Source organism: Aulostomus chinensis, chromosome 3 (assembly GCF_037954235.1).
Source record: "Aulostomus chinensis isolate RoL2024-O1b breed Wild chromosome 3, RoL_Achi_v1.0, whole genome shotgun sequence".
In the NCBI taxonomy this organism is placed as follows: Eukaryota; Metazoa; Chordata; class Actinopteri; order Syngnathiformes; family Aulostomidae; genus Aulostomus; species Aulostomus chinensis.
Window position 1 is genome coordinate 17,301,900 of NC_141322.1, and position 27,082 is coordinate 17,328,981.

General features: G+C 41.5%; 2 protein-coding genes across 3 annotated transcripts in view; one reads left to right on the top strand and one right to left on the bottom strand.

The window, feature by feature from the left end:
* Positions 1-22,362, bottom strand: part of ttll3 (tubulin tyrosine ligase-like family, member 3) — a 54,330-nt gene extending 31,968 nt beyond the window's left edge. Inside the window, exons 1-2 of the mRNA XM_086199137.1 lie at positions 22,232-22,362; positions 21,956-22,151 (exon numbers count right to left, since the gene is read on the bottom strand). The gene's annotated coding sequence lies outside the window, so the exon portion shown is untranslated. The remainder of the gene's footprint in view (positions 1-21,955; positions 22,152-22,231) is intronic.
* LOC147267948 (fidgetin-like protein 2) lies at positions 8,904-23,056 on the top strand. Of its 2 annotated transcripts, XM_086199145.1 has the most exons (3): positions 8,904-9,036; positions 9,952-10,178; positions 18,550-23,056. In XM_086199145.1, the coding sequence occupies exons 2-3, from the start codon at positions 10,154-10,156 to the stop codon at positions 19,704-19,706; spliced, it is 1,182 nt and encodes a 393-aa protein (XP_086055271.1). In that variant the 5' UTR covers positions 8,904-9,036; positions 9,952-10,153; the 3' UTR covers positions 19,707-23,056. The 2 variants fall into 2 exon arrangements, with proteins under 2 accessions (XP_086055271.1, XP_086055272.1); XM_086199146.1 differs by lacking the exons at positions 8,904-9,036; positions 9,952-10,178 and adding an exon at positions 15,727-15,907.
* Positions 23,057-27,082: the final 4,026 nt, after the last annotated feature.

Here is a 27,082-nt window from a genome sequence, read left to right on the forward strand (position 1 = left end):
TGTAAATAAATGACTCAAAAATTCATCTTTGTGTTTATCTGTTCAATATTAGTGTTTAAAATCTGCTTTTTGCTCCAATTAAATAATGATTGAATTATGATTTTTATATCCATTTGCAAGGTTAATTCCTCCATAGTTCCTATCTCTTGGATACCAGTGACTTCAAAGTAAAGTCCAGTACTCGAACAGTGTAATGTCACATGCAGTAATACCTCCTCCAAGCAATGTTTTCTCCGGTGTGTTCACTGTCACGTACTTGGAATCGGTCAGACTTTTGAATGTGAATATTCCGTGTGTGTCTGAGGACCCATAACTAATGAATGGCATGACTTAATATTATTCATTGTGTATATAAATATTGTCAAAATCACACGGGTGAGCGCAAACAAATGTGGAAAAAAAGAAAAAAAAAACCTTCCATAAATGACTAGATGAAATTGTGAAAACGATGTGAAACATACAGCGTTCGATGACTGTAGATGTGCTCTATAATGAATTGAATTATTTAGCTACAGTATCTTTAATGAGCATCACGTGTCTTAAAGTTGATTTCAACACATTAATGTACTATATGTGAATGTATGGCTGACATGCAGTAGAATGACATACCCGTGAGGTCGCATCTTTCGATGGATTTAATTGTAAATTACATGTTGTACATGAGTGCCTGTCATAGAATACATAACCACCTCCCGCTGTGCTGTCTTATTTCTAACCATACGACCACCTCATAAACGACAAAAACAGACGTGTTCAATGATTCCAGTGGTGTCCAAACACCTATCCAGCTATTGTACTGTTGTTTCTTTTACGTCTAAAAATACAGTAAAAGACCCCTCTTGTCTTTTATTTTTTAATGTGTAGATAGAAGTGCAACTGTGCGGTGTGTGCGGCGACGTCCTCCTAATGAATATAAGAGGTGTGTCTCATTCAAGGGCAAGGTCAAAGTGACAGGAGAGAGGGAGGAGAGAGAGAGAGAGAGAGAGAGATGTTTGAGAGAGGATTTCAGGGAGAAGAGCAACTAAACCTATAGTTTTGGAGCCATAGAAGAAATGCTGCCTTGTCTCTTCAATCACTGAATGATTAGTCTTAAATACTAAAGTTCTACATGTTTTATATGTATATGTAAGCTTAATTTTTAACTATGGAAAAATGAAAAATAAACAAAGCAATGAAAGTCATGTGGTTTGAGTCTTTTTTTCGTGACATGAATAATTTCAAAATAAAAATAAAACTTTTCTGGATTCTGGGTGTAAGTAATATTTTGGTCCACAAGGTGGCAGCACAGTCAATCCATTCAAGCGGTTTCTAGGAGCAATGACTTCAACCCCTTCCTATCTGTTTATATCCAAAACACATTATTTTAAGACTTAACTAGACTCCAGGAAGGATTCTGATGAAGTATCAAAATCTCCGTCTCACATTTGTGTCCGTCCCAACTGACTGCAGCAGTTCACATTCCACGTACACCCCTCCCCCGTGTTTTATCCTGAGGTGAGAACACTGTGTGCACATCTGGAGGTGATCCCGACTGCAAAGGAATAGCCTGTGGGAAGGGCTATGAGGTTAAAGATGCAGCATTCTGCATGTATATATCTAAAGGTGCATGTGGACCTGGAGGGCATCATGTGACTCCCAATACTGCTGATTACAAACAGCTGGCGTGTTGTTGCCTCAACCAATCAGACAAGCTGTGGGCTATGACATCAGGTGGAAGGAGGGAGGTGGACCAGCTCTTCACAGAATCGATTCCTTTCAGCTGAAGTTTTGATTCTTTTTCTAAAATAAAGTGCCAGTTTCTCACATGGTGAAAAAAGAAGATGATTCTCAAACAATGACAGCGACCTACTTGTATTTAGATACACGACGTAACCTCAGTATGACAGATGTATAGAAATGTCATTCCTGTATATGTCCTAGTACAGACGAAGGGTTAATTCATCACGCAATCTCATTCAGTGTAGCCAGCAGAGCTATCGGCCAAAGTCTGATTCAGGGAATTACCCCTCCAGTGACGTTCAAAGTCTGATTCTTTCGGCCCTCACACACTGATTCGTTAGTCACAAACTGATTGAAGAGAAGGTTGGGCGATGTCTTCGAAACTAGCGTTTGACAAGAGAATAGTCGATGACACTCACTCTGACAGAAACCTCCAGCTGTGTCACTCAACTCTCCAGTGAATGGACTCACATCCCTGCCAGGCCAGCTCTCATCCATGTAAATGAGTCTTTGCCCACAGTAGCCACTTGATAAACAGGCACTAACGAGCCATCTGCAGAAAAGCTGCCGCTGAGGTAGCTGAGCGTCTTGGGTTCGCCTAACCAAGCAAGCAAAATGAGAAAATAATAAAATTGAGACGGAGACAACGACAACAACAATAAGAAAGTCAAGCGAGCAACGAAACTCCTTCCCTCAGGTGTTTTAGATATCTAAAAAGGAGACGATTTAAGGGGAATCAGACATAAACTGAACTGGACTTCTCTACAATTTCATTTTGACTTGTTTTAACTAGAATTAGGACGAGTCATAGGTTGCAGATATACACTGTTCACTTTGCTAACACCTACAACTGAATCATGGGTACGACCTATCTGACACGAAGGCCTGAACACATGAACGACAAAAGCAGAGCTCCAATTTTACCAGTGGAAATGTCGTCACAGATAACGAGAGATCTGGACTGTCAATATATAATTATTAGCGAATGTCAATTTAAGCTAGTAAACCTTAAAGAGGGACATAATACATGGGTTTTTACCCATGGATTACAATTATATTACATTGTGTTGGATCGCCATATGAGCTTTGAATACTTAACACCATTATTGACATGATGTAATTTAGGCTTAACTGTTTGCATTGATTGTTCTGGCGTCATTGAGGCTCAAGGCTAAGATACAACCACTCAGCTGAGGGGGGGGCTGGCCATAATGTCTCCGTTCTAACTTCACCAGTCAAAGAAACCCTTTGTGCACATGTTGAAGTTTCTAAAGGAGACGATGAGCCAACTGGAGCTGGAATGCAGCCTGGAATGCACATTTGTTTTGCAGTGAGACTGCCACAAAATGTGCTAAATGTTGAGCAAAGATTGGTGCCATTAATGATGTTTTCATAGTCTGATGTCCTGTATTTGTTGAGAAGCATGCAATTGGTGCGTTGTGTGAATAAGCCATTATAGTTGGACTGTTTCACTGCAGGACAGCGCAGAGACAGCAGGGCGAGCTCACGTAAGCATAAATGAACAACTTTTAAGTTAGCTTGTTAGCTACCATTTATCTATTTACAGAGAAGCATTAGCTTTCATTCAGTGGTCTCCAAGTCACTGGGTTCTTTAATTCAAAGGTCTGTTGTTCATTCTAACTGTTTCAGTTTTTTTTTTTGCTCTAGACCATGAAATACGTCTGTTACTTGTCAAGTGTTTGATGTTCTTGAAAGGGCGATCGCTAGCAAATTGCTCAACAAAACCACAGAGATTTTCGGGTAATATTAAACATCATCACGCTACAAACAGAATAAGGGCGAAGCTATTCGCGGTGATGTTGAAGTCATGTGTCGGTGATACTTGGCTCACATCCTAACATTAACTTTGTATCTCTAACAGTTGCATTTACGCTTCAAAAATAATAAACGTTCCGTTCATTTGCCGAACAAAACCTCTAAGTCTCGTAAACTTTTGCATGACACAGAGCTTATTTTCGGCAAGTGCAATGAAAAAAAAACCCCACAGGCTTTTCATTGAGGGAACCCATGGCGACGCTAATTACCTAAGAAATCTCATCCACTCTATAGCTAGTTGCTAACTTTCTCTGCTTGTGTATCAGGACATTCTAAGGCACTGTCTGTATCCTTAAGTCACATTGATGACAGAGGCCAGAGTGAATCAAAACTGTAAATCTGTAGGTCTTATGAACAAAATGATGAAACACGAAGCTGGGACTGCCCAAGGTTAATCACTCACAACAAACATTTTCCAGCTTATTAAAGTTGAGCTGAGATTCAGGTGATAATTATCTGTTGGGTCATTAAAAGAAACCTCTGTATAATGTTTGATTCATTTTTCAAAACAAAACAAAACAAAACGTTTCATTTTGAGGTACCACTAGCCTGAGGTTGAGCCTTATGAACAATAACAGTGGTTGAAAGGGACACGCCTGAATGGAATGTGGTTGTTTTGAATGTTTGTTTGTTTTTTAATCTACAGCTGAAGTTAAAAACCTTTCTGCCACTAGAAAGTCGCTACTTCATTCTGCCTATAGTTTCCTTTAGTCGGACATCTCAACTACAACTAAATGCTATCCTCGTTTTTCACAGCAGTAATTTTAACGTGCTGGAGCATCAACACAGGAGTAACTGATAAACTTAATCATGATCCTTAACTGTTCAGGGTCACTGGTATTCCATTGTGTAAGCTTATGAAATACTAGAGCTATGGCCCACCTAAACGGAACAGGAGCATAATTAATATGATTAATTACACCCGTGTTTACCCTTCTATGAAAGGTAAAAATGGCTGCTGTCAAAATGGCCTGGCCTTTCCTATTTTTCGTCAGGGGCATTTTAACACAGGAGACATACATTTGAATAAGACAGTGAATTATGACTGTGTTACAACTAGCTGGCTAAAGACTCTGTAAATGCTCATGCTGGGAGACTTAAGAAACACACCATTAATGTTATTAGTAACACCTGTCATGCTGAGACCATGTCCAAATGCTATCATCCCAAGATACATTATTCATAATTTGTGTAATATTATACCAAATAAATATATATTTGTATACTTATGTGGTGTGTAATATTTTTTTCTGTAAAGTTCTCATTCTCAGCCAAAAATCGAAGTTAAAAACCTCAAGCTCAAAGACAAAATTCGAGGTTACGTGTAAAATCCAACCCTTACAATCCAGTTTGCCCCCCCTTTTTTTAATGTCTTTTTTCTGTGACTCACTGAGCTGTTGTCCTCTTTTTTTTTTTCCTTCAGTGAACAGAGACGGCCCTCCGCTGGTCCCGCCCCTCCATCAATCTCTGTCATAAATCTGTCAAGCAGGGAAAAGGGAACTGCTGAATACAGATTTGTCAGCAATTAATCTAACCTCTATTACCAGACGTGGATATTGTGTCCTCTATATCCGAGAACAATAAGCCACTCTTACATGGAGCACCACACTGCAAGTGTGTGTTCGTGTGTGTGGGTGCATTTATGTGTGCGTTTACATGTTAAAGGCAAGCATGTGTGCACGTTTGCAGCAGGCTTGCTCGCGGTGATTTAAGTGTTTTGTTGATTATTCAATGAGAATCTAAACCTTCTTTTACTCAGACCCATTATTTTAAGTATTATTCTTTTTTATTCCACTGACGCTAAAGTAGACCTGAAGTAGCTGCTGGAGTCTATAATTGGAAACCTTTGGGACGGAGTGGTGCTGTTAAACCTTGTGGTGACGTTAAAGACTCGTGAAAGTCAGGCAGGCTAATTGACATTTGGCACTTGATGAGGAAAAGGACATATAAGGAGTCTGTGGGGGTGGAGAGGTGTTCAGGTATTCCTCATATGTTCCCTTCTTTTCCCTTATACTTTAATGCCCTTTTTAGCAAATACCCCTCAGACAGGAGAATTCAGAGGTGTTTTCAGCTGTTCCAAAGCTCCTTAACTGCTTTAGTAGTTCAGGTCAGACTTTGGACACAAACAGTATGCTCGATGGATGGTTTAATGGGATCTCACATTAGACAAAACTAATATTATTCCTAGATTTGATTTGAATATGAGCACAGTCCAGCAGTGACACTGTACTGCCTGTGGGAGACAATACCCGCACATTTCCTGTTCTGTTACCAAGGGTATCCTGTTCCTGTTTTGCCCAGTCTCCCAACATTTGTCTTGCTGTTACACATTTCAGCATTCACATCAGTTTATGTTACACAACATTTAAATGTGTGCTTAATATTTGTATTGTACATATTTACATTTGTAGCTGCAATAACAATTTTAAGAGGTGGGGCCACTGTTTCAATTTCATTATTCACCCCATTCTCTCATATCCCTCTCTCTCTCTCTATTTCACACAAACACACACACACACACACACACACACACACACACACACACACTCTCTCTCTCTCTCTATTCTAATTACTGGGACAGTTCAGTGGAGCAGTGGGCCAGTGCTCAGCTGCTCGAGACAGAATTAGAGTGGCAAACAGCTGAGCTTCTCTGGGGTGCTATCATGTGACCTATCCCACCCACAGGGCCACAAGGACCTGAGGTTAGAGTTACATGTGTAATTTCCAACATATCTGCTGTGTGTGTGTGTGTGTGTGTGTGTGTGTGTGTGTGTGTGTGTGTGTGTGTGTGTGTGTGTGTGTGTAAAACTCTTTTCCTCTATGCATTCATGTTTTATTTGTACTACAAGTTGATCTGTCGAGGAAATTTCTCTCCTATATGCCTGTAAGCTTGTTCTCCAACCTGCTGACGGCTGCACCTTTGTTCCACTGTCATTAGCACACACTCTGGCCTTTGTCCTTCTGGTTGTCCCAGTGACCTCCTTTAGGCCGCATGGCTACATGCGGAGGTGTTCCTGATGTAACAAGACACCACATCTGGGAGCTTCAACTCAACCCTGACAATGTATTAAGGCAAGACACTACAAGCAAAAACAGGTTTGTTTCGTGCACTGGTCAGTTTTGAACCTTTGGTCTGTTTTCACCTCCATAACATATCTTGTTCAGACTGGTGGACAGGACATGCTTATAACACAAAGTTAGAAGTTCATTTTCATTCAGATTCAAGTTTCTGTAAAGGACATACATGCAAATTAGTGCGTATTTGAATCAGAATCTGCTTTGCTGGCAAAGTACTTGCACCCATGCAAGACATGTCTTCTACAACCCATTAGAATGACATACAACTGAAACAAGGCTGGACCAGTAAACATTAAAAATGACTATTAACGCTATTTACATACTGTATACTGTACACATCGGTCTATTTATATGCATAAGAATGTGTGTAAAATGTTTGGTTAAGGTAGCAATGCCTAATGTTTGGATTTAATCATACAAATTCAGTTATGCAACAAATAAGTGTTTTATTTCAGACGTTTGTCATGATTGAATAAGTTTACTGCTGTTGTCTATTCTTCTGATTAATATCATAATTGGTCTAAATATGGCAATGCATATCTCTTCATATTGTAATATGAACTTTTTTATCATATTCATTTTAATATTGTGTTTGATAATGACTGGGATTTTTTTTCAATCTGTTACTAATTTGCTGAGTTAGGACATGAATTCCGTCTGTATAAACCCATTTTGAAACTTTTTTATCCAATGATAAGAAATGTGCTCTGGAAATAGGCAAATGTGCACATATTTCATTAGATAGAAAATCTAATTTGCATACCAACACATTAAAAATTCAGAATTAGTAATTTTTTAAAGCTTATTCACCTGTAGTGACTCGCCTTAAACAGCCTACCTCATCTATGATGAAAAGAACAGCCCCTGCAGCACATTTGTGATTGTTTAGATGTATTGTTTCCTTTCCTGCAAAACAACAGTGGCCTTTTTTTCAGTTTCTGTCAGCAAAGCAGGTAAAGGAGAAAGAGCTGAGCGTTGCACTCGCCATTACTCCTCTGAGTCACCTGATGAAAGGTCTTGTAACAAGCCTTCACCTCTACTGCTGTTGGCAACAATTAAAGTCACGGTGCTTTTAGATAATAGCTCACTGTTGGCTCACACCAGCTTTAACACCATAAATCAGTCAGAGTGCAATGGCACAGGGTTCGGTTGGTGTAACACTGTCTTTTCAAAAAAAAAACAAAAAAACAAACAAACATTAAGGGTCTTCGCCTGAAGTACCTTCAGGCTCAGGCCCTAAAAACAACCAAAAGAAAAGGGTCGTAATCACAGGAGCTGGATTCTAATGAGATGAAAGGAAAAGTGCTACAAATTACTGCCTTCATGTCACACATGTTCCTGTGTGTGCATGTGTGTGTGCATGTGTGTGTGTGCGTGTGTGTGTATACTAGGAGTATGAGGTGCATTGTGAGGCCCAAATGCATAACCACAGTAGGAGTGTGTCCTGCTGAGCCTTGAGTGTTTACAGCAGAGTAACATGAGGAGTGGACTGGTTTGTCCCGCCTACGCCATAACTCTAAAAGCAGGAGCACAGCTGTGTTTCCATGTATAAGAGGTTAAAACAAAATAGACACTGAGGGAGAAAGATGTGAATGAGCCTGGGAAACACAACTGAGAGCATGTATCCAGATCCTGATAAATTACAGGTGAAGAAGTTAACCCATGTTTTAGTCAAAGGTTTGAGGCCAAAGTGGAGGTCATTTACTCCAGCCCAAGCATGGCTAGTGTGTGTGTCCATGTGTGTATGTGGGGTGGGGTGTGTGTGTGTGTGTGTGTGTGTGTGTGGGGGGTACAACCTTAGGAATTAGGTAATATTGACATGGCTGTTTCAACCCTACCCTCACAACAATACTAAGATCAATGCACCAGATCAATAGAAGTCATTGACAATAACTGAACTTCTCATGTGATCAGTGAAGGAGAAAATTCACTATTTTTCAGTAGCTTGTATCCCATAAGCCAATCCATCACGCTGAGGGGATCATATGAAACGCTAGCATACACACATGCAGATAACAAGCAAATACACACACATACAAACACACACACACATATGTCCACGGCAGGGGGAAACAGGCTCTTCTCTGATACTGCATGATTGGTCACTTTTTCCCTCTCTCTCCCTTCCTGCTGAAATAGTTTTAACAAAAGAGAGGGAGAAGGAGGGGGAGGGGTGGAGCAGTTGGGGGAGGGGATGTATGTGCTGCTCTGTTGTCACTAGGCGAGGGGGGGGGGGGGGGGCTGGAGGGCAAGCGAGGGAGTGTAGGAGAGAAAGATATGGTCCCAGAAGAGAGCAGTGAACCTCAAACACACATTCACACACGCGTACATCGGTGTACTTTTGAGGATAGCGGGTTATTCACCAAACTGAGCTTCTCATCAAGCAGACACAGGCATGATCAGGTCAGTAGGAAACATTGTGTTTTATTTTATTTCAGCACTTGTGACAGTGTTTCTGGTAGCTATCTCTTGCACATTCCTCTTTTTTCCAGTGCTCTGTCTGGGCTGATATGCTCCTCTCCATGTGTTTCCATCTCTCTATTCCTGTTTGCATGCCATAGTTCATTTTCAGTTTATACCCCTTGTAAGTATGAATTTCCTACTAGTTTGCACTTATACCATGAGGCAGGGAGCTGTTGCAAGTCAATGCGCTGCCTTATTTTAAAATTAATAAATGCATGAGGGGAAAAAAAATGCAGATTTATTTGTAAACAGCATTGTTCTACTCAAACTAGAGAAAGTGGCAAGTTCTCTCATCTAAACAGTTTATGTTGAAGTATTGTTACTTCAAAGAATTAGAAACTTGTATCTGCTGGTTGTGCAGCTTCATGGTCAGGGGGTAAAAGCTGCCTATGTGTTAGCACATTTAGCACTGGAGCACTTTTGATCTCACACGTGAACATTTGTGTGCACACATACATAAAGACAGAAATACTGAGAGATGCAAAAGGAAGTGCATTGCGAGCGCTTGCCAAATTCATAGTAACACTTGTTAATACATGTATTTCCGAAAAGTTAGTGTAAGCATTTAAAATGCTGAACTACCAATTTGATGAAAGCAAAAATAAAAATAAAGAAATTCATAAAATCATCAGATCTTAAAATAACTGAGCATCAAACATTGATAAAATTTGCAGAAATGTTTTTTTTTCTCCAGCTTTTAGTAACAGTATCAATGAAAACAAAACCCAGCCATACTCGTGGTGTGTGTGTGTGTGTGTGTGTGTGTGTGTGTGTGTGTGTGAGTGTGTGTGTGTGTGTGTGAGGGCTCTGACACTGGTGTGTGAAGGCTCTGACACTGGCATGTGTGCTCTTCAGGTGGCAGTGTGTCGTAGCAGCGTTGAGGTGTGAGATGAACCATGGACCGCTGCAGGAGACCGATCACTAGCCCAGCTAGCAGAAACAAAACCAGCAGAGGGGGAAGCCGAAGCCCGGGGAGTCCCCACAGCATGCATCTGGGCCCTTACTAGCGCCAAGTGGAGCTGGTCCCCTCCTCCTCACACAGGGCCAGGGCTGCAGAATGCTCAGTCCTGTCACCCCATACAGTAAGTCTGTACCGCTTCAGTTGTAGTCAACAATGTGGCCCAGCCACTGTGTTCTGTGTTTGGGTCCCCTTTTGTCCAGGACTGTATCTCCTGTGGTTGTAGAGGGAAGCGAGGGGCTCTAGGGGTCTCTGGGAAGTCATGTTGAGACGGCAGATATGTTAATGGCTTTAACAGCTGAGTCTCCAGGCTTTGCATTGAGGAATTTCACAGAAACTGTTCATCTTCTCTCCCCCCCCCCCCCCCCAACCCAACCGGCCCAATATGGTATAGTAACAGTTTGTTTTGAAGAATGCTCACTTTAGGCCCAACTTTAACTTATTTGCCTCTATTTTGGGGTCACAGCCAAAAATCTTAGACCCCGGACAAAAATTATTAAGCTGAACTGGAGTGGACATTTTGATGCAAAAGCTAATTCTACACAAACTATGAAGAGAAGTCCTGAATTTCAGCATCTATACTGACAGAATTACTGAAAAACATTATTGAATTTTTCAATCAGTCCAAAGAAATAAATGCTGCAATCAAGAGAACAAGATTGTGCACTGTTATCATAGTTGACGGATGTATTTTTTGCAACAGCAAGAATGTAAACAGATGAAATAACATATATCTCATTGACACATCTTATTGCCGGCTTGTATTTGTACTAATCATGGGAGGTTGCTATCCAGGATGATGAATATGCTTATATTGATTCACTGGGCTATTGATTAGGCCAAGCTTTAACAGGATTATGCTGCTAACCTGATTGGAATAATGCAACAGGGATTTATCTCTTCATGCATTTTAAATTTCGTAGAGCAACAGTGGATGTTGAATGTTTTCCTCGAGTATCTCAGGGAGTAGGGGGGAGATTTTCAAGCAGAATGAACTTTTACTAACATACATTTGTCACATTCCTCCCTCAAAACCACTCACAGCATCTTGTCAGATTTCAGCTCGCAGAGTCTTCAACCACCAGAGCTATTTTAATTGAATCTCACATGCTTCCTGTCAGGTGAGGTACGAAAGCATGCAGACAATCGTGCATGCGTGCTATCACAGTCATTACCTCCTCATTATGGGCTGCATTTTATGACATGAAGAGAATGATCAGCTGTTTTTAGCTGTCAGTTACCAGGGTTAACTGTATCTGTGAATGGAAGCCTGATTGTTAGTAACCTGGTGTCAATAGCTTCTCATTAGTTGTGTATAGAAGGCACAAACAACGCCCTCCGCCTCCACACACACACACACACGCGCACACACACACACGCACACGGCCTCTTATTGTAATCATTAAAGCTTGTTAAGCACCAATTGTATCACACCTTAGATCCTCATTAGGAGTTGTAGTGAAGCCCTAACAGAGAGAGCGAGAGAGAGAGAGAGCGCGAGCAAAGTGAAGGGCAGATGGAGAGGACATGAGAAGCCACTGGTCAGCTGCAGCCTGATATATGAGTGGACACAATAAGCAGAGAGGGGCCAGGCCAGCCTCTGCCACATGTGTGTGTGTGTGTGTGTGTGTGTGTGTGTGTATGTGTGTGTGTGTGTGTGTGTGTGCGCTGAACTGAGAGGGGGAGGGGAGAACTGACCACACAAGCTTGGACACAGTCCGGTCTTTGCTATAGCAGAGAGAAGGAAGGAGGCAGGCACCAGAAAGAAAGAGTTAAAAGTTGCTCCCTGCTTGTGAACGGGTTTGAGTAATTGCAGAGGTGAAATGTAGATTAGGAATGTTTCAATCTCAAAGCAGATACGATACAGTGTTTGATTTTCTAACAGTAGACTGGCTTGGTGCACGGTGCCGGCCTGGAGCAAAGGGGGAAGGGGAAAGTAGAAGACCCCCCTTCCCACAAGCTTTATGCTCTTCATTTTCAACTATGGCAGCTGCTTACATAACAATTTAACCCTCATTTACTCTTTGAGCAAGGATGACGGCAATAGCGTGTGCGTTCATTTTGTGTTGGCCACAAAAATCTGGACATGCTAGATATGTATTCATTTACATCCCACTCCTGATGTATTGTGTATTGATCTCACCAGTCAGTTGAATGAACTCTTAACTGAAACAAAAAGCTGCTGGGGTCATTTCTCAGTTCTGCTGGCAAGCATAGCCTCTCTGCTTTCCTTTAACATGGACAGTATGTGTTGAGTATATGGAGAGAATATGGGCTTTGTAAATAGATCTCAGGTTAAATTCCTGGCATTCCAACTGCCTGACTCATCTCAAAGACGACCAGGAGTCTCTCTGTCTGTTGGCCAGCTGAAACTAAACTACAAACCACAATCTAGAAGCACTCCGGCTAGTGTTCACGCATCTTTGTGTCCTCAGGAAATGTAAGACGTTGTTTATTGTGAGTGGAGTAAAAGCACTAACAGAGGGTCTTTCAACTCCAGAAGAGTGATTTCTTCCACTCCTCACCCACCCAGCCGGCCGACCAGCCACTTCTGATGCTTCACAACCCCCAAATCCCATTCCAGTTAGCCCCTTCCCCCACATCTACTTTCATCTAATTAACCCCTAATTACTCATACTGACCATTCAGTGGACCACAAGTCAAACTAGCCCCCACTGACGGGCAGCAGACATCCATCACTTGCAAAATTTGGGTTTTCATGAAGGAAAAAAATCTTGTGGGTTGCAAAATGTAGAACGAGCTAACTGATGAGAACTTTCATCAAGAAAAGAAACACTGCCGCTGCTTTTAGAGGAGATTGTTGATGGCTGAGCAGTGAGCTCAGAGGGTCAGTCTATTGTTTATTGATCAAGCTGCTGTTTACAAGCAGCTCCTTGCTTTACACATGGGTGCACACACACACAAACACACACACACGCACATACATAGGGGATTATTTTTCAGGTTTGTGGATGATGAGGCCACATAACATCCATGTGTTGATACACGGATATATGAGGACAGGAGGCGCTGTAATTGTATTCTCACATACGAGTCTGACCCATGCATAGAAGTGATCGTTCACCATACGGTAATGTGGTGTTTCTTGTTTTCCCAGATGATGTTACTTACATGCACCTCAATGTCTTTAACCACATGTGGTGTCTAATGACTGAATAATTCCCTACAACATCTCTAATCTCCTCCAGATTAGCTCTTTCAGGTTATCTGTAGAGTTTTTTAGTACCGTAGTATCCTACTGCATGATTACAACAGCCCTGCCACTGGAATATTGAGCTAATAAAACGTAGGGACACTGTATTTCAAGGAAATGATGCTGATGATTAGGATCATGGAGGTAAACACAGGCGTTAGGCATCATGGTCGGGAACCGTCCATGGAGGTTTTATGCTTTTTCCATCCATTTTTAAATGTCAGGAATCAAGCTCAGTGATGACATTTCAAACTTCTTAAGAACAGGTTTTTCTTAACCATCAGGGGACCCTTGTTTTGTACTCAAGTGTTTGATTAGACTATCACTTTATGTCTGATTTGAGAGCAGCAAAAAACAGGTAGTATACTTTAGTAGTTTGAACAGGTTCAAAAGCTCAAGCCTAGCAGGGTTTCTGGTCACGAATGAACCAAGCAATTTCCAGGCCTGGTCAAAACCCTACAAAAGTCATGTAAATGTGCTTCACAAATACTAGCACGTTGTGGTATATGTAAGGATATATGTTAAATACGTGGTACATTTTGACATGGACTTTTATACTCAATATTTTCCATAAACAGATTATTCAGGTAATGCATGGTCATGGAGGTTTGCCTCCAAAGGTGTGCAAACACATACCGGTCAGTAAAGATATGCAGGAACCTCGACACTGTAGACACAGTTACACACATCTTCATCATCACATGCTCCCACTACAGCTACGTCAGTGAGACTGACCCTCCTTGGGTTGCTCTGATTTCAAATCCAAGAAAAAAGTAGGATCTCTGAGAAATGTATTTCATTTCACTAATGGCCCTTAAGTCTGAAAACATCGACAAACTAGAGGACACTTAGATAAAACATACCTGTGACTACTTCGTGCACTTTGGTGCCAATATCACTTCCTGCATCCTCACGGTGGCACTGGAGAAAATACACTAAATATTAAGTCTCTGAATGGCATGTGAAGACAAGAGTGTAATTCTGATGTGAATTAATTGTGTTTGTTACGTGAGGTGTGCTTTCTACAACCACAAGGTGGCGCTATGATGATGAATTACATTTAGCTTATGTCTTCAGGCTGGGACACTCAGTTGTTGAGTTCAACCATGTAGTGTTGTTACAACAGTTTTGTGTTTCTGTGGTGAAATATCAAAATTGGCTGTCAGTAATAACAGCAGACTGGTTAAATGTAATCTTTATGAACAGGTTTAGCATATAAATACAGAATCTGTGGGCAAGGGAGAAAATGTGAGGACAGGGAAGCCGTTTTTTGTTTTGAGAAGCTCTGACCAATCACGTTTGAGAGTGCCTAGGTTGCGTCCAAGTGAACTGTCTGTGTGGAGTGCAAAGACAGAACACACTGGCTGTTGTGCAAGGTCTAAAAAGTGTCTGCAGTCCGGTGATTTAACAGAGCCTTTGTAGATGTTTTAAACTGGCTACTTTTGAAGCAATCCGCTCATACTCGTCATTGTTCAACACCATGAAAATGACTCAAGTTCCTACATGAAGTGTGAATAATCAGCAGCGGACTGACAAGGCAGAAGAAATTGGGGGTGTGATGCTGGACCCAAGGCACAAGCTGGGTTCATTCATGATTGGAGGATGTGAGGATTGTTACTTGTGTATTTGTAAGATCTGAGATTAAGCTATATAACAATTAGAGAAAAAAACAAGAGTCTTCAAAGTTATGGTGCACCAAACATTAAAATCGATACGTCTCGGAATGACCTAAACAACAGGTGTAGCTGCCATTCTGTATTCAGGTAAAGAACTGATAGGTTCATGCTGTCTCTAGTCAAGCAGCTACAGGACTCAGCCGGCGGAAACACTGGTGCTGTAAGACAGTATGATCATCGCAATGATTAAGGAAAGCTGTCACAGTACCAAGCCAGCTTAGCTCTCATCTTTGTCTCATGGTAAGCCAAGCGTGGCCAAGAATGGAGGGGTGTTTCCAAGTTCCAAGCCAGCATTAGATGCTAGATTAGAGTTTGGGCCTCCCTCACTCATCCCTACTTAATGCCACAACCCCCCCCCCCCCCCCCCAAATATCCTCACTTCAACACAGATGTCTGATGCTACAGCACATAAACAGCATTAGACTCATCTGCTGCTTCATTAGGTCCACTTCTCCAATCTACTCAATCACCCTCATTCAAAACAACAGCTCAGCCCTGAAGGCTGTCCTTAAAAAGATCAGTTTCAATCAACACCGTCAGAGAATATTAATTCAACTACATGTTCATTAGTGATATTTCAATGGTGGTGTTAAATATTTTGGTCTGTACACGCGAGGGTACGGAATACTGGAAACGACTTTCAATAAACTGTCGGAGCGCGTCCGTCAGCACTGACACTCCGATAAGCCCCGCGTCCTTTAATCCTTCATTAGTCTGGTTTTCTTAGTCTGGTCCTTAACCCATGCAGACCCTCCGGTTCACACTTCCGTCTTCTGAAGACCAAGAGTGATCCACTCGGTCAGTTTTAAAATTCTTCTCTTGAATTTTGATGAGGATTCCAGACACAGTGGATTATTGTGGTTGAATATGACTTGGATAGATTATAGACCATCTGGTGAAGACGGGATGATAGGAGTAGACTGAAAGCAAACACTTGGCCCACGTCTGCAATCAGCATGACCAGTGAGTATCAGAAGGTTGATTGTTTATGTGTCTTTGCATTTATAATAATTACATAACACTGCAGCAGCGAAATTAACTTTTTTCTGTGAAAATTGATGGTATTTTTATTGATAAATGTTCAAATTCCTCTATCTTGATTTCACATTCTGTCAACCTTGTGCTTTTACGTGTATTTGTATATTGACAAAATTTATTTTTACATCAGTTTAATGTATTTTTCCTGGGGTAAGGTATTAGGAACAGCTGCAAAAAAAAATGAATTGATAGGTCAATGGAAAAAAAAAATGCCCACGGTTTTCAGGATCAATTGTCTTTTTTCAAACTATAATGTCAAACATTTGCCAGTTTAAGAACCTGAATTCAACATAATAATTTACTCAGCATTGTTTTTTTTGTCTTTCATGACAGAAAATGAAGAATGTGTGTTATGGATTGAAACAGGTCATTATGGCTCTGGGAAATTGTAAGGAACATTTCTCAAAGGTTCTTAACATTTTGTAGAGTAAAAATTTTGTCCATCGTGTAAATAATTGATAAATTAATCTATGATGAGAACGACAGGTGTTCTCTACTATCAAGATTGTCAAAAAGTGTTGGTATTGATTCTATTTTCTTATCACCATTTATAGCAATACCACAAAAAAAAAAAACAACCATGAATCCTCATAATTCAGATTTAAAGCCAAAGCACCCACCCCTCGTTACAGTAAATGATTACATTCTAATTTATCAATTCAAGTATTTTACTACTGTCTGGGATCTGACAGGATGCTTCCATTTGTAAGTGGTGATGTCCAGCTTGTCGCTTGAACATAGAACACTGCTGCAAACACATTTTCTTTTTCACTCTCTACTTTTTTCCAAACAGACATGATGAGAATAGGTGTTATAACTATGATACATGTCATTGGAATTATATCAGTGCGGCCAGTCGTGTTCTGTTCATAATTACTTCCCCCTGTGACCACTACAATACTGTACACTCCATTCTTCACATGTTCACTACTTTGATGCTAGCGGTCATTGTCGTATCATTAATATTAGTTTTACAGTATTCAATAATCAAAAGAACAAAACAAGGGCATACCCATTTGTATCCCTACTGTATCTGCGAACCCTCACATGAGAATGGACACTCAGTGGACGAATGTCTTCTAGTAAAGTCAACCGTCCACAGTGAACTAGTCAATATACAGATTGACATGTTAATGACGATGTTAGCGGACAAACAACATCTTGGTGGCTTCCGCTGTTGTTTTACAGCAGTGGCTTCATCTTGAAGGCCCCCCTAAGCTCCCGGTTTCTATCGGGAATATAAATATTTCTCAGTTTGTGTGGAGCTTTGAAAGAGTAACCAGATCTGGATGTGTTAGTGGGACTACATGTCTACCCCTGTGCCTGTCACGTATATTGTGCTGGTGTTTGGGTTGGCACCATTATCAAACAGAATTCCCAGGAGCACAGGGATTTCTCAGGATCCAGAGTGGAACTTGTGCTGGTTGAGAGCGTTGCGATCCCTGGATTGGATGAGTGGGATTATTGGGTTGAAGGATCATTTAATTTAGGGATCAACATGTGGACCGTTTAAAGACCCATCTGGTGGTCCTCGTGAGCATGTGATACAACCTGCTATAATCCAAAAGTAGGCAGTGTCAGACCAGACATGTGAATGAGCGACCCTGTGTTAATGCGTGAGTGTATGTGTGTGTGTGTGTGTGTGTGTGTGTGTGTGTGTGTGTAATAATGAAGACACTCTAACACTTACAACTGGTACTATTATTTCCCAATTTCATCAAAAACTGATGTTGATCAAGTCATGCAACACTTGACCTAAAAAAACTGTTGTTTGCCTTTTCAATACAAATACTTGTCCTGAGCTATGGGGGAAACCTATGTGTTGGCTTCTTTCTGTGCTGTTGTATGAAATACCCTGCAGCCCAGGCCTGGGGTTGGGACAGTTTAATAATACTCTGCAATGCCTGGAATGTCAGCCTAATACCAGTTCAAAAGACAAGGCCTGCAAAAGCCAATCAAAGCCTACTACCACTAAACCAGTGGATCAGTCTGTTCGGGTAGATGTGTGTGAGCAATCACACACAGCACATGAAAATGAGGGGTTTTTTGACTGCTGACTCAATCTGTACATTTGTAATTGTGGTTGAACTCTGTCCAGTCATCATGTAGTACGAGAAACGACTCAGATCCCCTATACCGAGTGGCCCCACCCTCTTTTCCCCCTGTCCAGCACACCCCTGAGGTTTTGGGCCGAATTAGATCACACGCTTGGTGGGGGTGGCTTTGTGCACTAAGAGACTCACAGAGGGACAACAATAGCCCCAATGTGAGAGAGGCAAAAGCAGTGGACAGAGTGCAGGCTGATAGAGGCTTATCGCCGTGGAGACCAGGCTGGGGGCTATGTTAGCGGCTTCACATAAAGATTAGAACAGTTGTCCCCTGCCTGGATGAGACGTTGTAGAAGAGCACAGGCTAAGCATTAACATGCTTCTGCAGAAGGTTTTGCTGTCCAAGGAGATTATGAGGACAGATAGTAGCTTCCAACTGAGTTTGGGAAGGCAGAGAGGACAAAGTATTTTCATCTTATCTGGACAATTTGAGCTAACAGTTTTGATTGTTTCTGACAGGTTTGTTGAAGATGCACTGGTCTTCGGAGCACACCGCCCCCCTATCTCAGTGGCCTGAGCAGCACCTAGATGTCACCTCTACCACCTCTCCCCCGACTGTCCACAAACACGAACCCTATGCTACAGCTGCACGCCGTAATTACACCCCTGGATATCCTTGGGCCAGTGATGACATATCAGCCCTCACTGCTTCTTCTCTGCTTAAACGTTATGCAGAGAAGTACTCCGGCCTAGAGCTGTCCTATGAGCGCCCTGCTGCAGGGGCCTACTCAGAGCCTGGAACTTTCCTAAAAACTGAATCTGAGCCCTGGGCTCTGAGTCAGGGCATAGAGTGCTACCCTGGACTGGAAGCACTAACTGGCACCAAGGTGGGTGCTCCATCTGTGGGCATCCCAGCCACAGGAAGTGTGACAGTAGTTAGCAGTAACTTAACCTCTGACCCCGGCTACAGTGGTGCTGGCTCCTGTAGTGCTCCGTCATCACAGGAATATCCTCCTGCTTACAACAGCACCTACCTGTCCTCAGGATACTGCCCTCAGCCAGGCACAGCACTTCCCCCCACCCCCCTTCACTCTCTGCAAGCCACACCTACCCTAATGCCCAGCTATAGTGCCAGCACCCCTGTCTACAACTACCCTCCAGGGTGCTATCCACAAACCAGCCTGTCATCTGGATACAGCCACCCCAGTGCCTCCTACCTACCATCTGGGATTAGTGCCCCTACTCCTCTAGCCCCTAGGCCCACTATGGTGGGGGGCAGTTACAGCTACCCATCTCACAGCCTTGGAGGAAGCTCTGAGGCAGGAATACCACTGAAACGCAAGGCCTTTGAGATGGCAGAGGAAGGACAGGAGGCAGCTGAGGTGGAGGGATCTCGCTACAGAAAATACGGCAACGGCCATGGAAACAGTCATAGCAAAGGCAACGGGCATGGCAATGGTTACGATATGAGCAGCTCAGGCCCAGATCCACAGGCCTACAAACCTGGAAAGCCCCTGATGTCACCCCCTTATGGTGGAGCAGAGGACTACAGCCCACCATCAGGCCTAGCAGTGGAAAGTTTATCAGGGGAGCACAACTTTCCTCAGCAGCAGAGAATGTCTATGAAGATACCTGCATCGCACACACGACCTGAGGAACCTGCTGGGGGGCGCTGATAGCCCTGGTTTACTCTTTGACACCAGTTGTTGTTCTTCATTGGAGAATAAGATTGAATTTATCAGTGAAAAGTTTAATATCACAAGCAAACACACAAGGGCAAGAGTGGAATTCCCTACGCCCCTTCAATGTTTTAATTGTTCATGCTTTTCCAAAGATTCACAGTGGCATTTTGTCCTGTAAGGTTGAAATAAGTCTTAGGGGTAAGGTTAAGGCATTTTCTACATGGACAGCATTAAGACGGCAGAAATGTATGAGTGTCTGTTTCTCTCAGGATTCTATTTATTTCCTTTCTGCTACTGTGGCAGCAGCACTGCAATATTGCCGCTTTAGGAGGTGGTGTAATTATATGTGGCCATTACATATGTGGAAGGCCTTAGACTGCAATATATTTCTACCACACCACAAAAATCCTTTCTGACCAAAAAAATAAGTAGAGCAATAATTAAAATGGTAAGGTTACCATAATTCTTCAGCACAATCACTAAACACAGCTGATTCCGAGGCTCGGTAATTCCCTCAGCTTTGAGAATGAATGTTTCCTCTTCATCCCTCACTCTTCCCCCTCGATTCGCTTATCCTTGACTTTGTTTTTCCATGAGATCATTTTTCCCCTCTTCATCTAATTTCTATCCCGGATCCTCGTCTCCTCTTCTCAAGCGTTTCAAGTTTATATACAGCTAGCTGCTTATCAAATTATTACACGGTATAAATGAAGCCGCCCTTTGAATCTGAATGGGGAAAGATTTTTATGTACATTTCAAAATATATCTGGCATCCACATTAACAGTATATGCAGATCATTTGTTGACGTGCAGATTTCCAATGGCTAATCGCAAAATTAAGATGCTTCTCCATTATCATTCAGTTAATACACTCTGATCATGACATTCTATTTTGTCTAAATTTCTGCCTTGTATTAACTGTTTAATATCTTAAAGGAAATGCAAACCTACTAAAAAAAATGACAAAAAACACCAATACTGTATACTGATACAATGAATTCTGAGCAAACAAAGGAATGTAAGCCTGTTTGTTGCAAGATTTAAGAGCATCCAGGTCAAAATGCATCTGAGTGAGTGCCTCAAAACATTTCTGCTCAACATTACATTCATTGCAAAGATGTACCTGCTTTTCTGCTGAGATTGACTTTTCTGATATGCATCCTCTTTACTTTTGCCTCTAAAAAGGAAGACGTATAGTCGTGTTATTGAATACTCAGGAAGAATATCGTTACCTCAGATTGATGAAATAAGAATGTATGTTATAACCTTTGGGTGTTTATAGGGAGCTTTTTTGGAGCAAGATGAAAACGGAGCTTTGGCTTTCTTGAAGAGCAAAACACACTCTGAACACTTCAGGGAAACAATGAACTTAGAAGGCCTTTGATACAAACAGTGAAGACACATGCATGCAAACACACAGGCGCGTGCGCACACACGCACGCACGCACGCACGCACGCACGCACACACACACACACACACACACACACACACACACACACACACACACACACACACACTGCTTCTTAGCTCTGGGAAATTAAACTTGAGGTTTTTGTACCAAGGCCTGAAATGTTGAATGTAATTCAGATATTTTTTTTAAAAAGGACAATACATGCCATAATGTACATCAATGATGTTTTTAGATATATGAAACATATTTTCTTCATGTATAGATGTAATTCTCTTATAGGTTTTTGGTGGAGAAATGAACGACATGTTAAGTGTTAGTGTATGTAGTTAGCAGTGGGGAAAACGTTTTATGAAACAACTGTCAAAACCAAGCACTCCTGATGAGCAACTTGTGACATATCAAGACAGACACATACTGCAGTATATTCTTTTAAATAAGTATGTGTGTTAAATGTCTTAATTAAGTGTTCAACTTCCATTTCCTGCACCAGTATTTTAAAGAACGTTTGACAGAGTCTTGTCAGTCAATCACCAAGGTTTTACAAACATTCATTGGCACCAGAAGAAGTATTAAGTACTGCCAGAAAGTGTGTACAGTTACAAATCGATCCTTATTTGTCATTGTGATTTAGTGATGTTCTCCACTATGACGCTACAAAATGATTTGTGCCATTTTATTAGTTTTTCAATTGAGTAAAAACAACAAACTCCCAGCAAATGGATTGAAATGGGTTTCAGATTTAGCCAGTATGGGGCTGTCACTTTTATAAAAAAAAAAAAAGAAGAAGAAGAAGAAGAAGAAGAAGAAGAAAAACAAAAACAATCTACTGACCGATAAAGCACTCGGATATATTAGAATGCAGGATGACGTCACCGAGTTCCGGGTGTTGTGGTCGCTGTGGTCGTCGTTGTGCGTCAGCGACTCCGTCGCCGAATCTCGCGCTCTCACCTCTGGAGCTCACGGCGGCGGGGTGGTTCGAATAGCGTGCAGCCAAACTAGGACGTAGCTTCTGCTCAGCGACGCTCGTCTGTGTGAGCAAACGTTAGCAAGTGGACCCACAGGGGAAGTCCCGCTTCCTTCGACACAGATGTGTAGAACCCAACTCACCTCCACACGCAGGTTCTTGGATGTTTTTGGTACCGGCTCTGCTTCCTATTTTTCTAAACATGTGTTCCATAACAAATAAAAATAAAAAAAACAACGACAACAACAAAATATTAGCGTAGTTTGCGAACAGGTCAAAGGACATGGAACAGCTCAAGCCAATGAACGTTTTAGCGCCCTCTACTGAGTTAGGAGGGAACTCCTTCAAGACGGCGGTGGTTCGAGGCGAACTGTTCAATCAGGCTTTGAACGAAAACTCGAATGAGAAGTGACAGCCCTGTTTCAATGTGATGAAAAAGTACACACCTTCGCACTGTTAAAATAACAACAGTTTCACACAAAAAATTGGCTTCAAATTCTGCTATGGGATAGAGATTTGCCCTAAACAAAAACAACTGTAAATCAAATGATTATAATGTATTTGTAACCCCAGATTCTAAAAGTATTTAAGCGCTTAGCTAAAAAAAAATAATAATAATTGAATGCTCTTCAGTGTCACACAAAGAATGTGCTCCAATTAGCAACACACAAACAGTATTTGCTCTGATTCTTTGAAGTAATTGGATCTGAATTTTCCCAGCAAATGGAAAATTGGATTTCAGTGTTATCTTTGTCATTCAGTTGTACTTTTGTTGTATCTTGTGCATTTTCTGAAACCATTTCTACCTCATTTTAAAGATGTTGAACATGGAAATATTTAATTCATGTCATTTCATATGAAAGTTAAGGAGCAACGTTTCCAGTTCTTGACCTGTTATAGTCTACCTCATGAAAGACTGTTGTGTAATTGAAATGAAGATATCATACCAAAAAAAAAATCAAAAAAAAAACCCAAAAACAACTTTGTCTTTTTGTCTATGGAATTCAAAACTGTTTGACGTTTGAGTGTCGTATCTTTCACTAAAATGTACAATGATGAGAATCTAACATGCATTACTGGCATTTTCTCTCCTCAAGCAATATGACACTGACTAAACTCTCTGCATGCACACTCTGAATATTCAACCCACGGGGATGTATTTTTGTTTCTAGTCTACTGATCTAATGGTGCTGAACACCATAAATGCCAAAAATCGATTTAGTTTCCTGAGAAGAACCATGTGATTTTGGCACTTTGTGTGCTCCAATGGCACATTTAAATTTGATTATTTATCGCAAGTCTTTTTACAAGTCGTGTTTTGCTTACAGGCATGCAAACAATTCCTAGATATAAGAAGAGTTGTGTGGAAATTAAATTTAAATATATATAACTTTTCTACTTCTATGGCACTCGAAGTGCTTTCAATGTTGCCTCATTCACCCGTGCTGATGGCGGAGGCTGCCACACAAGGACATCGGGAGTGTTTAGGGGTTCAGCGTCTTGCTCAAGGACCCTTGGACATGGTCCCCAGGTTGATGTGGGAATCAAAGCTGCGACCATTCTGTTACGAGTCAGCGATTGCACCTTCCGAGCCACTCTGGCCTACATTAGTAACTGGTAAGGGCTTGATTACTGGATGATGACAGAGCACATTTTAAGTTTTTAAAAAGTCTGCCTCAAATTACAAGCAATCTTTTATAGATTATAAGAGAACAATGTGCTAGTACATGCAATCATTTCTTGTAAAGATGATTTATTACTGTTGTCTTCTTACCCTATGGTGATTGATGAACCACAGGACAGTTTACGTGAGGTAAAGATGACAAGGAAGACTCATAAGGAAAGTGGTCCTCCTGTCCACAGCTCTATTGTCTAGGGAGAGGGCAAACAGCAGATCTCCAAACTGTTTGTCGTTCTGTCATTCACAGTGATTCAGATATTTATGAAAAGTCAAGTCTTCATAGCAGAAACACGTTACCAAACAGTTTCAGCCCTATAAACAAGCATCCTGCATACCGGCAACCGCTCACAACCAGGTTCTGTTCTCTGACTCATCAGCCAGTTGATTTAATTCCATTTAAATTTGATAAAACCCAGACGGTTAAACTCTAATGGTGAATAACGGATATGAAACAGCAACATATCAAAAAGTAATTGATCATAATAACCTAAATCGTGTTTATTTTCCCTCCAACAATTAACAACACACACATACACACACGCAGCAGCAGCAGCAGCAGCAGCATTCGTATTGCATTTCTTACATAACAGTGCCCTCTACAGGCAATTATTCAGCATTATACATTAAGTTATATTGAATTGTGCTTTTAGAAAAAAAAAAACCCATAAATAAGGTCTAAAGGGATCAGAAGGCTGCTCAGACTTTAAAGCACTTCCTTGAATTGATGTCTATTGAACTGAACCCTTAAGAACGTTTTCTGTAAGAACCCAAAGTGTACCTTAAATTGAGATACATTTGTATGTTAGAGTTTCATGATGAAACAAAATTTATATATTCAGCCAAAGTGCTTCATTTTAAATTAAATGTATGAGTAACAGACTAGGGCGGCACAGTGGTGCAGTGGTCAGCACTGTCGCCTCACAGCAAGAAGGTTCTGGGTTCAAGCCCCGGCTCCAGCACAGGATCTTTCTGTGTGGAGTCTGCATGTTCTCCCTGTTCCTGTGTGGGTTCTCTCTGGTACTCCGGCTTCCTCCCACAGTCCAAAGACATCAAGAGAGGACGAGGCTGATTGATACTCTAAATTGACCGTAGGTGTGACTGTGAGTGTGAATGGTTGTCTGTCTCTATGTGTTGGTCCTGTGATGGACTGGTGACCCGTCCAGGGTGAACCCCGCCTCTTGCCCAAAGGCTGCTGGGATAGGATCCAGAACGCAGGGTTATTCCCCTGCTGGGGCTCAGACTGCCAGCTGCTGCCAGTCAAACACTGACACTTACATGCTACTTCAGCACTGTACTTTTCATATTCCTTTGAAAACTGTTGTTGTTACAAATAATAGTATTTGATTTCATCTGGCATTAGCAAATATTGTTACTTCTGGAAAACGGTTGAATATCTGTATGGCCAGATGTGACTGCAGTTTGCAAAACTTGCTTGTTCATCGAAGGATTATGGTTAGTTTACTTTTAGTTTACATCAAAATGTTTGCAGATCATTGTGCATACAGCTGGAGAAAGAAGGTGTGTATATTACCGGATGGTGTGCTTGAGTGATAGTAAAGGAAATTTTTGTGCATTTTTGCTGTTGTAAATAGCTGGCAATCATTAGCTTTATGTTAAAGGTACGTGACTGACTCAACAATGTTATGCAAATATCTCAGTGAGAACAAGCCACATATTTGTGGTGCAGGAAAAAAAGAACAAAAACAGTTCAACCTGTGAAAACCCCGCTGCCTCTATTTACTTCAAAGTCCCACTAGAGGGAGCTAGAGCCCTATCCTCATTTGAGGAGTAACCCTTGGATATTTTAAAGAGGTTAGTAAATAGAGTAGTTGACAGCTCATATCTCTACAGACACACACTGAGAGACAAGAATTGGAGCCTTATTGTCTTTGATAGATTGGGATTATTTTTATTTTGTCTACAATGATTAATCAATGATTTTTTTTAATTTTTTTTTTTTTTACAGAAACAGAAAACATAGAGATAGTGTCTTCTGAAAACTATGGATTTGGTAGTCTGATGTCTTATTGTCACTGCATGGTTCAGTCTAGCTTCTCTATAAAATATACCTCCCTCCTTATTCGGCATGGCGAAACAAACATTTTCCAAAAACAGGACAAAAAACATATGACCTCAACCAGATTCTTGAGCAGGGCAACATTGTTGATGACATAGTATTGATGTTTCAGAGACATCCAATCTCCCCCTTCCACACTTCCTCCCCTCAGCCTCCCTCACTGCCTTCACACAAGCTTCTCCCACCCTAACAGATCGCAGCAATGTCCTACTTAATCCACATCCTACTTCTGCAACTAGACTGTACTTGTCAGATGGACACAAGGAGGACAGAAAACTAAAAGAAGTTTCCACTCGTGCCGTCCAACAGTTAGATAACTACAAATCTTCAAATCCGAGTAGTACAACCATTTTGTGCATGACTACTGTACAGCGTCAAGCTAGTGCTGCATTGTAAACACACGCAGCCCTGCAGGAAGGAGCTGAAGGACACTGTTTGTTTGTTTGTTTGTTTTAATTTTATTTTGCATGCTTCTGTGCATTTGTCACATTTACTTTCCATCATCTTGCTGTAGCTCGCCCTCCTCGGCTTGCAGTGGGAGAGGAGGTGCTACACAGTGCACTGTACAGTCTGAGCCTGTTGGGAACATGCTGCTGACTCAGCCCAGGCCACTGCATTCATCTATCTGCACTGCAGTGCTGTCTCTCTGCTTACCCCCTCCCTCCCACTTCTTCATTGAGTGCACCACCCTATTACACACGCACACGCACACGCACACACGCGCGCACACACACACACATTATAAGACATTACTTTGATTTACAAAATCAATGTAATGTATTGTAGATTTCAGTCATTGCTACTTTATCAAGTTTCACATGCTTAACCAACAATGTCCTTTCAAAACAGACATAGCTTCTGTCCTCACAACATCCAGAGGAACTGGAACACCACCTTGTTTTACATTTTACATAATGAGTGGGGACTCTTTGACATTTCCCTCTTGCTTTATATCTACCCCCCCACCCCACCCCCAACCCACACACACACACACACACACACACACACACACACACACACACACACATATACACTCTGTTCCAGCAGTGCTAAAGCTGGCACTTCTATATTTGATTATGAGTTGTACCTGGACCATACAGGCACTTCTCACAGGCGGCCAGTAATCTTTAAACTGCATAATTCAGGGGCACTGATGATGACGTGAGCTGAAAAGAACGATTCAACCCGGGCTGGTATGTGACTTTAGGCTACTGCCACAAAATGGAACTGGTGCTT

Bases quoted from the DNA above. Each gene is read 5' to 3' on its own strand.
- LOC147267948 (XM_086199145.1), top strand. From the start codon at position 10,154: ATGCTCAGTCCTGTCACCCCATACA. The intron at 10,179-18,549 runs GTAAGTCTGTAC...TGTTTCTGACAG, and splicing joins CAGTCCTGTCACCCCATACA to GTTTGTTGAAGATGCACTGG.